Genomic DNA, 12453 nt, shown 5'->3' with positions numbered 1-12453 from the left:
TGTTAATATTTTGATTTTTGATTTAAACACTGAAAGTGGTAAAGAATGAAGAACGGCTTGCTGCAAAATACAAGCGAAATCAAATAAAATAAATTAAATACAAAAGTAAATAAAAGTAAATTATTTAGCATGAAATACGAAATACGAATGTAAACCAATTAAATGAAGGAAATATTAGTTAAGGAATTGTCGAAGCGCTTCTGCACTGAAAAGCGAATAGTTTAAAGCCAAGCTAAGTAAATTTTGAAAACTTCTAGCATTCGTAGCATATTTGCAAGCATTTCAAATGTGTAGCCAAATTCTGGGATAAATTGGGAAAACAAAACTGTGAGCATTTTTAGCAAGGAAGCGAAAACAAAAAAATTAAAATAAATTAAAAAATTCAATATAAAACTAAAAACTTAAACAAAAAATAATAGCAACAAATTTCAAATAATAAAGATCTTAAACAAGGGGCCGAACAGGGGGACCTCTATAAACTGGCATCAATTATAAACAAAAAATAATAAATGAAAAAAAAAAAGAAGAAATAAAATTTAAAGTCGTTTCAATGTGGGGCCACCCTAAAGGACAACCACAAACTCCCTTCTCATTCACATTTACATAGCACATTCACTCACTCGCAGTCAAAGAATTCATGGTGATGGCAGCCTTTAAGTTCCATATCGCATCTAACTTAAGAAGTTTAGCTTAAGGCTTTAAATTGCGAGCGTAAGCAGATTTAAGACACATTCAACGAGAACTGCTCTAATTTCGAATCTTCTCTTCCCGATCTCTCAGATACTATTTACTAGGTCATCATGGAACGACGTGGACGCATCCCAGTGGCCAAGTTTCGTACGCAGGAGGCCAAGACGCGCAGTCGCAGTCGTGTGAAGGAGCCGGATTACAATGAACAGGATCCGGAGCATGATATGTTTACACTGCTGGAGGATAACATTGCGCTAAAGGAAGAGAACAAAGCGCTCAAGCTTGAAATTGAATCGCGTAAATTAGACAGCCCCCACTATTTTATAGATATATGTATCTATCTAATTTAATATCTGTAGACAAAACCACACAGGAGGAGCAGCAGGCGCAACACGAAAAACTATGTGGTCAATTGGAGCTGCTGCAGCAGCAGCAAGCCAAATTCGAATCAGACATCAAGGACCTCACTGTCAAGTTCAATAAAACACTCAACGAGCGCAATGCGCTCGACAAGCTGCACAAGATGAAGGTCGATCAAATAAACAAGTGAGCCAAACCTTAACCATTGAGTAAACTGAATCAGCAAGTATCCAAAATTCTCTGATGCCCATTAACAGTCTATCTACCGAACTGGATCACATGCGCGAAAAGCAAGTGGGACATCAGGGTGGTGCCTCAGTGGTCGGCTCCGTGGAGCTAAGGCGCAAGCTGTTGAAGATCCTGCAACAGGACAGCGGAGACATGGCTAACGACTTGGATAGTCTGGTCGATGTTGATGCAAACCAGGATGTGCCCATTACCAATGGTCAGGTAGAGCGTCTAGTGTCCGAATTCTTAACGCTCAAACATGCCACCAACGCCGTAGAGCTGCAGCTATATGAAGCCAATGAGAAGATAGCAGAGCTAGTGGAGCACGTGAGTAGACCAGGTGGTCCAAGTAGTCGCATAAGCTAACGTTTCACCTGCTTCGCCTGCTTAGCAACACCTACTCGAGGAGGAGAACGAAACGCTGCGCACCGAGAACGGAAATTTGACCAAAGTGGCCAAACTCCTGACCGACAACATGAAGGAGAGCGTGGAGACGAGTCAAAAGTAAGCGAATCTTGAATGGGATCACAATCATAATTCAATGGAATGCAAATCTTTGCAGGATGGAGGCCGCCTTGATTAGATTGAAGCAGCGGAATGATGAACTAACTGCTAAGATGCGCGACATTCCCGATGGACAGCCGGGAGCAACACCTTCGCCTACATCGTTGCAGTCGCAGGTCGAGTTCGAGCAGATCACGGACCAGGTGCAACATCAGGCGCGCGAGCACAACGAACGCATCGTGGAAATGGTAAGCGAAGAGTGTTCTATTGTATTGATATTCTAGTCTACTTGGTGACGGTTCAACTCTCTATCTATTCGATCTATCCCTCTATCTACCCAACTATTTAATAGCAAACACGTAGCGTGTTTGACATATTCAAGCCGTTGTCGAGCATATTCAAGAGCAACTGATTTTTGGCACAACGATATTTAATTTGACCAACACATAATAATATTAAATATAACAATACAACATTTGCATGGAATGTTTCCAACTGGGTTTAAGTTTTTACCTTCCGAATTCTTGGTGATGGAGTCCGAGCAAAACGTAAGCGCAGCTCGCTTGCATTACGCTTCCGCCATAATTCTGCATCTCTTTCTCTCTCTCTCTGTCTGTCTATAATAAATATATGTATATTGCTGTCTGCACTAACACGCAACGTACGCGTCGAAACTAATGTTTGTTCTACTAATTTTCGTTACCTTTGGCTCTGCTCTGCCGTCCCCGCCCCCGCTCTCATTTACGTAGAAAACCCTAATGGATGCGGCTATTGCAAAAACTACTAACGATGAACTAAAAAAATTACAACTTAAGTTGGAAATACTCGAGGAGCAGCTGCATCGGGCCCTAACACGCGCCGACCTGGCCGAGGAGCAATTGGTGCGCTATCAGCAAGCAGAAAAGCACGCAACATCGACTAGAGTTGCAGCACCACCACCACCGCCACCGCCCCCGCCCCCGCCTATGCCCGCCAAAGTGCTCTATACTGCAGCGATGGCTGGGGGTCCGTCTGGTGCTGCTGGTGGGAATGGGGCAACTGGCAGCTTCAGTCAGCACATTGCCACGCATAACTTGCACAAAGGCCTCGGCGATAAGATTATCGACAGCGTCAAGCAACAGGTACAGGTGCAGGCGACAACAGGTATGTGATACAGCTATCAACATTCCCATAATCCAGTGGCCCACTTCATAGAGTAGGAGTCGACTGGGTCGGTGTCTGTCTGTGTGCGTGTGTGTGCCTGTTGGTGTGTGTGTGTGTGTGTGGTTGTCACCTTTTCCCACAGAATGTCAGCAACTGCAACAAAAGGTCGTGCTCGGAAGAGAACTTTTACTTTTTGCCTGGAATGTCTTATTCCATAAACCCTTTTACGTACCGAAGGGCTCACTTCTGTATATATTGGCAGGACTTTTTATGGATTCGCCAACAACTGTATGCGTGTGTGTGCCTGTCTCTCCGTCTTCCGGGCGTATACACAATCTGTATACACATACATAACATCACGTATGCGTGCGTCAATTTTTTGTGACTTCTTGGCTTGCTTCACACCTCATATTGGCAATTTCGTAACAAGATTTAAGTTTTATAAAGTTTTCGTTCTTCCATTCGAACGGCAAAGCGCGAACATAGAAAATTCTATTTGAATTTGGGCGAAAAATTAGTTGGCCGAATATCCACAAACCATGATGCTTATAGAAACTTAAAAAAATGTATCTAATCATATTTTAACTGCCAAATGAGGTAGTTATGTGGTGATGATGTAGTTATGTATGATGTAGTGATAAAAGGAGTCCTGGGGAACATAGCTTTTAGCTGAAACTGACTAACTAATTGCTAGAGTATTTAACCTCATACAACTAAACTAGAAATAATGATATATTCGCCAGCCAGACCCACCATCTGCCACAGTCGATAGGCTGGCAGCAACTGTACCTAATCCCTGCTGAAAGCATTCGCATGCAAAATGCAAATCCCCTCCTCGTCGTCAACTTGTTGCTGTCAGTTGTCAGTTGTCAGTTTTGTTCCACGCAATCTGTCCTTCCCATTTATGTTTATAATTGATTTTGTGCGTTTTTCCACTGCCCGTACGGCTGTTGTTGTTGTTGTTGTTTTGTTTTTTCTCCTATGCGCTGTCACACCGACCGCAGGCAGTGGTACGTTGCAAGCAACCGTGCCACTCCATGCCGTGCTCAGTGTTGCCCACTTTGACTGGGACTTGATGCAACAGGAGCAATTTCTTAATTAAGTTTTCCACGGCAGACCGCAGTTTACCTGCAGCCGCCCTGTACAGACACATACAAACACACATACAGTGTAATTGTGTGTGTGTGTGTGTTCGGTTGTCGTACGCCTGTAAAAATCTAATTAGCGACGGCTTTACACGCCCGGACACGGGAGAAAGCGTTCGGTCGGAAGCTGAATTTCTTTTTGGCCTTAATACATTTTGCAATCAATGTGAAACCGCCATATTTTACGCAGTATATGTATATGTGTGTGGGTGTTTGGGTATATGTATTTGTTTGCTCTTTTTGTTGCTGCTGCTCATTTTCCTATTGTACTTGTAGGACATCTTTGGCATTTAATTTCCGCTTTTGTGCCTTGAAACAATTGCTCGATATTGATTTCAGTTTAGGTCTGAATTTGAGCTCGAGCTGAGGCCGGCAATTGCCTCTGACGAGATTCATTTGAGGGCTAAACCAGGATAAAGTCAGTTCGGCTGAGTCAAAGCCTTACTAGTTGGAGAACTTGTTCTGCTTGAAGCTAATTAATCTCAATAAACTAAATTTTAATTTTATTTACCCAGAATTTACTAAGATTAAATTTAAGTGTAAACCTTAAATCATTTATTGTTTATGTATAAAACCACTTTTAAAGCATCGAAGTTGAGTTTTAAAGGTATTTCCAGCTTCTTCTCTGGGTTACTCACAAATAATAGAGAGAAATTGTGCTAAAGCGCGGATGCAAATTTTCTCTCAATTTTTTGTTGTATTCATAATGCTTTGAGGCACATAAATACGGTTTTTCTGATACTGTTGGCATTATACCTGAAATTATGTACCACGAGATGACGCACTGCAACCACAACATCAACAGGCGTACAGGCCATGTAAACATCATCAAAATGAAATCAACTGGTTGTAGAGTAGAAAGGGTTTTATCACACACACCCACACACACAACTAAACGCACGCACTCATATCTATATGAAACAACTGAAAGTTCTGTATGGGGAGTGTCCGACTAGGTAATACCCTTAACCTTGTGTAAATCCTGTAGGGGCATTGCTCTACGTTCCTTTTACCCACATAAATTCGAGCTTGGCTATTTATGCACCATAAAATAAATTTAATAATTGAAATAAAGGTACTTAATCAGAAATATTTTAAATAATCCATAATAATCCAATAATAATCCATAAGTTTTCACTGCACTAATATGCCCTTATTTTGCGATTTTCAATGGATTCAGGGTATATAAATATAATGCAACCATGTCGCATGTAATAGAAAAAAATGTCTGTCAGTGAAAGAGGCTGTGTGTGTGTGTATGAGTGCGTGAGTGTGAGTGTGAAAGGCATGAGAATAGATGTATATGTCTGGTTGAAAATACTTGTAGTAAATATGCATTGATAAACGTAAACTATCGACCCGTCATAAATAAAAAGACTTTAGTTGCCTCCCATGAAAAATGTTTGAATTTCAGACATTGCCTGGTAAATTAGTGAATTAACTTAGTGTAGTCAACCAAGGCACGGTTGACTATTAGTTAAGTCAGAGGGAATATAACAACAACATATATAAACACCTGCATGAGCCTGCTACGAGTTTCAATGGAGCTTAGGCTCCATGCTCCATGCTCATAACTGTAATAGCGCCAACTAATGCTGCACAGCTCCAGGACAACAACAGAAACACACTCAATGATTGACTTACGAGCTTACTCAATTACAACAGCCTCTCGCACACTGTTGCACTGTTGCACTGTCGCACTGTCACACTGTCACACTATCGCACTAAGCACATCCGTTTCCGGTTGCTGCAATTGCCATTGTCGCAGCAGTTGTTGTTGCCGTTGCTGTTGCTTTTTGGCGCGCGCACAACGCGGCGTATGCGTAACGAGCACACATTGAAATCAATCAGGATTCATATTGTGCGAGGCGCGAACTATTAAGAGACGTCGCTACAGCCGTCACAATCTATATGCTGTGTGTCCTCAAACTGGCCGATAAACGCCGTGCGATGGTTGCGAAAAACGCGCGCGCGTCACTTGAAGCTCATGAAGCGTGTGAGCTGGCAGCGAAGTGAGCAGCAAGTTTACAGCTAGCCAGCGTGCTGGCATTCGTGTCCTGGCGCTCGTTCTCGTCATGGGCAGCTACAGCAACAGCATCGCTCTGCGTCGTCATCACACTCGGCACAAAAACAAATGAAGAGAGCTGAGCGAATAAGTTTCCTACAATATTGTTGTCGCTTGCCAGCGAAGCCAACCTGTGCTTGTTTCCCTGTGTGTGTGTGTGTGTGTGTGTGTGTGTTTGTGTTTGTGTTTGTGTATAAGCACGCCATCCTGCGGTAGATTGCCATGGCAATCCTTGAGCTTGAAGCATCAGCAATGGCAATGGTTGGCTTTGTATCAGTCACTTTTCTTTTTTAGATCATTATTGCAGGCTCTCGCTTCTCGCTTCTCTCTCTCTCTCTCTCTCTCTCTCTCTCTCTCTCTCTCTCTCTCTCTTTGGTTGCAAAGAGCAGAACTTAGGCCAATTTCCGCTAGTGTAAATTAATTGACTTTGACATAGAAGACATACAGAGCACCATCTACATAGTACTTCCGGTTCCAAACGATGCGTAACACACCTCATGCATATGTGTATACATTATGCCTGCGACCTGAATTGATTTAAATTTGCTCTGCGTGCTGAAGCCAGAGCTGGGAAGCTGGCTGCACGCTATTAGCTGGCTTCCTGGCCAGTGCCCTGGCAACATTCACTGAGATGGGGCAGTCCTAGAGAGAAAGTGAGAGAGAGCAAGGCATTGAGCGCAAAAAGGAAGCGTGTTGCCAATGACTTGTGGCCGTCGTCTATGCGACAGCTTTAGATTTAAGCAACCGTCAGGCGTTTACATGTTTCAGTCACAGTTTACTGCGCTTTATGTTATCCAACGCTCGACCGTCGCCAGCGTATCAAATTCGATGAAGGCGAGGACTATGCCATTTATTATTTTACGAGTGAACTGAACAACAGACCGAGCGACGGTGCCGCATTCCAAGCCCAGCCAAGCCAACTCAAGTCAGAGTCTGACACCTTCATTGTTGTTTCCGCAGTTATTGTTGTTGTCCTGCTATGGCTTATTATTATTATTATTATTATTATTATTATTATTATTATTATTATTATTATAATTATTTATGGTGGGATGGGGTTACGAAAACAAGGCAACGCTACGTTGCTCGTCTAGAGACTTTCAATAGCAATCCTTGTCACTGGTAATTCAAGTTGACACACAGCCTCCACGATCGGCCCCACTGGATAGCGATTGGGCAGCCGACCAATCGTGAACTAATGTGTGCAGCGACTTTAGAAGAAATAGAAAGATAGAACTTACTAAAGTGAAATCTTTGACCGACCCCTGACTTCGAAAAATACACGATTTCTGAAATGTTTGCCCCTGGGCTGACAGCTGTCGCATTCTAGGACCTCAGTAAGCAGGAGTGACATCCTGCGGAAATGGCTCCTAGGTCAATGCTGCAGCTGCCTCCGTCCCGTTAAAACCCTGGCAGGCCTCCAAGTACGTTCGAAGATCGTCACCAACTGATTCTTCATTGGTGGTACAGGTTTAAGTTGATATATATCCTTAATTTGTGCAAGATCCTGGCTCTGAACATTGGCTCCCATAAGGACCAAAGTCAACCCTCGCATGGCCTCCCTGCTATGCACAGATAACCATGAGGATTGTTTGAGTAACTGTACACCCGATCTAAGATAGCGGCTTGGAGTCGGGACCCCTTAAAATGGAATTTAGAAAGACCCCAACAACCAAAAAAACAATCAGTGGAACACCACTGGAAGAGAGCGAGGCCCGTTTCACGGACCCACGGCTGGGCTTTGGCAAAAGCTCAAAAATGCAAAGGAGCCCTGTAGCGCAGGCGCCAAGAAGTGTGGAGGAAACTCCAAAAACCGCTGCCGCTGAAGTAGGTGTCCCAAACACTGTTGCAGAGGCGGTAATCTCTCCAAGGCATGAGTACATGTTGAAACTCCGGGCCGAGGAAGAGGATGCCATTCTAAAATGTCGCCAGGCGCTGCGGCGCATAAAGACCGCTGTCGCTAAACAAAAAAACATCAGTCTGGATGTTAAAAGCGGGGTATCCGACCTAGACGAACTACTCGATATCCTAGGACACTGTAGGAACTCCTGGAAGAAACTGGAAGCTGAAGCAACTAAGCAGAAGCAATTAGAGCCAGCAGCAGAGGCACGGATCTTGGAAACGGTGGAAACACCTACCATTCAAAAGAGACAAGCCCCTAGCCCCCTAGAGTCTGAGTCCGGCAAAAAACTTTGCAAGGGACAACAGAACTTGTGGCAAAAAGTCACCAGAAAAGGGACTTTGAAACAAAGAGCGGAAAAGACTACTTCGGCACCCGCAGAAAAGCCGAAAGTAGTAAAACAACCAGCAAAAAAAGAGAAGAAGAAACCTCCCCGTTCAGAAGCAGTCCTCATAAAACCTGAAAGTGGACAAAGCTACGTAGATGTTTTACGAAACATACGCAGCACAATCCAACAGGACGAAAAGGCAAACGTGAGAGGCATAAGGAAAACCCGATCCGGGGCACTCCTTGTAGAACTGAGCAGAGGGGAAAAGTTACATCCAGAACTAGTTGAAAAACTAAAGGCTACCGTTAAAAAAACAGCCACGGTAGCCGAGTTAAAGCCTACAGCGACAGTGGAGATCCGAGATCTAGACTCACTAACTGTAGAGTCTGAGGTGGCTGAGGCAGTGCGACAAGTCCTTGATAATTCATCAGTGGACTTGCGCATAAAAGTCACTGCCCCAAACAGTCGAGAGCAAGTAAGGGCCTTTGTAACTTTAGAAAGCCAATTAGCGGAGACGTTGCTGAGCTCAGACATTAAAATTGGTTTTGTCAGGGCTAGGCCCAGGATGTGTCAACCCATCCGCAGATGCTACAGATGCTTCGGGGTCGGCCATCTGCAGACCAACTGCACAGGACCGGACAGAAGTGGTGGTGGCATCTGCATTAGATGTGGTGAATCAGGTCACAAGATGAAAGACTGCAAAAAACCACCAAAATGCTGCATTTGCACGGATGCGGGGCGTACTTCTGTCGATCACATGCCGGGATCGCAGAAATGCCCAAGCACACGACAAACTACAGCAAAATGTTGAAAATTCTCCAAGGTAATCTACACCGGAGCAAAACGGCAGATGCACTTTTGACACAGATAGTAGCAGAACATGCTATAGATGTAGTGATCATCAGTGAGCAATATAAGCGAAAAGAGAACGGAGTTTGGTTAGAGGACGACACCAAGACTGCGGCCATATGGATCCCCAGTAGTAGTGGACAACAGCCACTAGAAAGCAAGATGGGAAACTGCTACGTCTACGCACGCTTCAGAGAAGTCGCAGTAGTCAGTTGCTACCTAACCCCTAGCGATGACATAAGCACCTTCCAGAATAAACTCGATGCAATCGAGGATCTCCTCGTGGATCGACGGCAGCCCTTCATTGTGGCAGGCGATCTGAATGCACGAGCAGTGGACTGGGGAATGTCGTCTACTAACTCTAGAGGACGAAAAATTATGGATATGGCCGCTAGGTCCGGGTTAGTGGTAGCAAACCGAGGAAGCAGACCTACCTTCCATAGGCCGGGATGTGAAGGCACAATACCTGACGTAACCTTTGGATCCGAACACATCGTAGATCGGATAAAGGACTGGAAGATACTCGATGACTTCACGGGAAGTGATCACGAGTATATATCATATGACTTCCAAAATACCAGTCAGCAAAACCACCCATCATACTCAAGAAAGACTTCTCATAGATGGGACATAAGTAAGGTGGATACAGGCAAACTACTAGCTGAATTAGATAGGCGAGAACGACAGTTCGACGGCACATTGACGTCGAAGCAAGTGGTCGAAAGAAGCCTAACCGCTATGGAAAGAGCGTGTAACGTATCGATGCCAAAAACGCACAGCAAACACGGAGGTAGACGACAGGCGTACTGGTGGAACCACGATATTGCAGAAAAAAGGAAAGTATGCATACAATGTAGAAGAAGGCTAACAAGGGCACGACGCTCTGGAAATTTCACGACGGAAGCGTTAGCAGCCAAGATTGCGAGAAAAGAACTGTCGATTGCTATCACACGCAGTAAGCATGACAAGTGGAAAGAGCTCTGCAAAGATATAAATAAAGACCCTTGGGGACTTGGCTACAAGATAGTCATGAAAAAGCTGAGAAACTACGGAGCAGTGCCAAACGTGGATGATGACACGATGGATCACATAGTGGAAACACTATTTCCAGCACACATCCACGAGGCGCATGAGCGAGCACCCGTAGAGCTCGATGGTTTAGTCCCAGATTTCACCGAGGAAGAACTCAACATTGCAGCTCTCTCCCTGAAGAACAAGAAAGCGCCGGGACCAGATAATATACCGGCAGAAATACTGAAGGTGATAGCATCAGGACGTCCCACTTTTCTACTTAGGATGTATAACGCATGTCTAAAAGAAAGGATATTCCCAGAAGCGTGGAAAGAACAAAGACTGGTGCTCATTAGCAAAGGCAAAGGCGATCCCAATACACCCTCGGCTTATCGCCCATTGTGTATGTTAAACACAGCTGGGAAGCTTTTAGAAAAGCTCATAAGACCTAGACTACTCGCAGCAGTAGAGGCTGCTGGAGGACTTAGCCCTAGGCAACATGGGTTCAGAGCTGGAAAATCCACAATGGGAGCTATCGATGAAGTGGTTCAGGCAGCCAGAGCTACGCAAAGAGGAAATGCATACTCGCGCCCAGTTGTTCTGTTAGCAACGCTGGACGTTAAAAACGCCTTTAATAGTGTAAGGTGGACTGATATGCTTACTTCCTTGGAACACCGCTTCCAGATACCGGAGTACCTCATGAATATGATCAGGAGCTATTTGCAGGATCGAATACTCCTGTACTCCACGCAAACTGGAACAAAACGATACAGAGTAACTGGAGGAGCTGCACAGGGGTCAATCCTGGGACCAGACCTGTGGAATATCAGCTACGACGACATCCTAAGACTGGAAATGCCTGAAGACACCTTCCTTATTGGTTATGCCGATGATATCGCAGCCGTCATTACTGCCAGAAACACCATAGAGGCCCAAAAGAGACTTACCCAAGTCATGATCCGCACACAGACATGGCTCAGCTCTCGAGGATTGGAGCTTGCCACCCATAAAACAGAGTTACTTCTGTTCACGGGGAAGCAGATCCCAACCGAAATAGAGATGCGAGTAAGCGGAAACCTGATAAGGACGCAGAGGACAGTGAACTATCTAGGCGTTAGGCTGGACAGTAAACTTACCTTCTGGGAACAGCTGAAGTATGCCACGCGGAAAACAGCGACAGCAACGGGGTCTCTGAGTAGACTGATGGCAAACGTTGACGGCCCGACGGCAGGAAAACGGAGACTCCTCATGGAAGCGACAAATGCAATACTGCTATATGGCAGTGAAGTATGGGCGGATACCTTAGAGGCGAATGTAAGGCGAAAACCGATGCTAGCTGTGCAACGAAGAGCAGCCTTAAGGATAACATCGGCGTACCGCACAGTCTCCGGGGCGGCCGTGACTGTGATAGCAGCAGTCATACCGGTTGACTTGCTTGCCCAAGAGCGCAAAAAAATATGGAATCTTCGGCAAAGAGGAGAATACTCAGAACATGCGGCAAAGAGCATACGACAGCAAACCATAGTCTCGTGGAAGGCGAGATGGTCATGCGAAAGGTATGGAAGATGGACCGCTAAAATAATCCCCGATCTGGAGCAGTGGATAAATAGAAAGCACGGTGAAACGTCTTTCTATTTGACACAACTACTCTCCGGACATGGATACTTTCGAAAGTACCTAAATAAAATGGGGAAAACTGCCGAATCCAGCTGCATTTACTGCGAAAATGCAATGGACGATGCAGAACACACCTTCTTCAATTGCAAAAGATGGTCGGAAGAAAGAATCGACCTGGCAGATACAGTAGGTGAAGTCAAAGTAGAGACGTTAGTACAGCAAATGTGCAGCAGCATAGACGCTTGGAAAAAAGTCTATGACTTCGCCGAAAAGGTTCTGCGGCGGAAGAAGTATGACCTGGACGCAGGCACACAGAGGGCAACGCTCATTTAGAGCACACAATGGGGTTCCACCTTGAAGGTTAATGCGGGATATCTCCTGGTTCCAAGGTGGATTTGAGCCCCAGAAGAGGAGGATTTTTTAGTCGGTAAGCAGTTATGCAGTCCGACACACCGGTCAAAGTGACGACATGACTGACGGTGCATAAAGCATTTTTTCCTACCTCAGCCCAACAAAAAAAAAAAAAAAAAAAAAAAAAAAAAATAATTATTTATGCGTTTTATATTTCCGTGTTTTATTGCGCCACTTTCTTATAAGCAGACACAAACATATA

General features: G+C 44.7%; 1 protein-coding gene across 3 annotated transcripts in view; it reads left to right on the top strand.

Moving 5' to 3' along the window:
- LOC149270527 (uncharacterized) overlaps nt 1–12453 on the top strand; it is a 33177-nt gene that overhangs the window by 9773 nt on the left and 10951 nt on the right. The window contains exons 1-7 of one of the 3 annotated variants that reach the window (XM_089470752.1): nt 151–711; nt 781–987; nt 1050–1236; nt 1308–1605; nt 1670–1782; nt 1841–2030; nt 2532–2925. In XM_089470752.1, the coding sequence (XP_089326878.1) occupies nt 801–987; nt 1050–1236; nt 1308–1605; nt 1670–1782; nt 1841–2030; nt 2532–2925 (1369 nt within the window). In that variant the 5' untranslated portion in view covers nt 151–711; nt 781–800. Of the gene's footprint in view, nt 1–150; nt 712–780; nt 988–1049; nt 1237–1307; nt 1606–1669; nt 1783–1840; nt 2031–2134; nt 2331–2531; nt 2926–12453 lie in introns of those variants that run through there. The other 2 variants (XR_016270379.1, XM_089470742.1) reach the window with 2 other exon arrangements.

The sequence above is a fragment of the Drosophila arizonae genome, chromosome 2 (genome assembly GCF_054131065.1).
Source record: "Drosophila arizonae isolate 15081-1271.41 chromosome 2, UAZ_ARI_1.0, whole genome shotgun sequence".
In the NCBI taxonomy this organism is placed as follows: domain Eukaryota; kingdom Metazoa; phylum Arthropoda; class Insecta; order Diptera; family Drosophilidae; genus Drosophila; species Drosophila arizonae.
The sequence above is the reverse complement of the archived record's forward strand: the minus strand, read 5'-3'. Positions and strand labels throughout refer to the sequence as shown.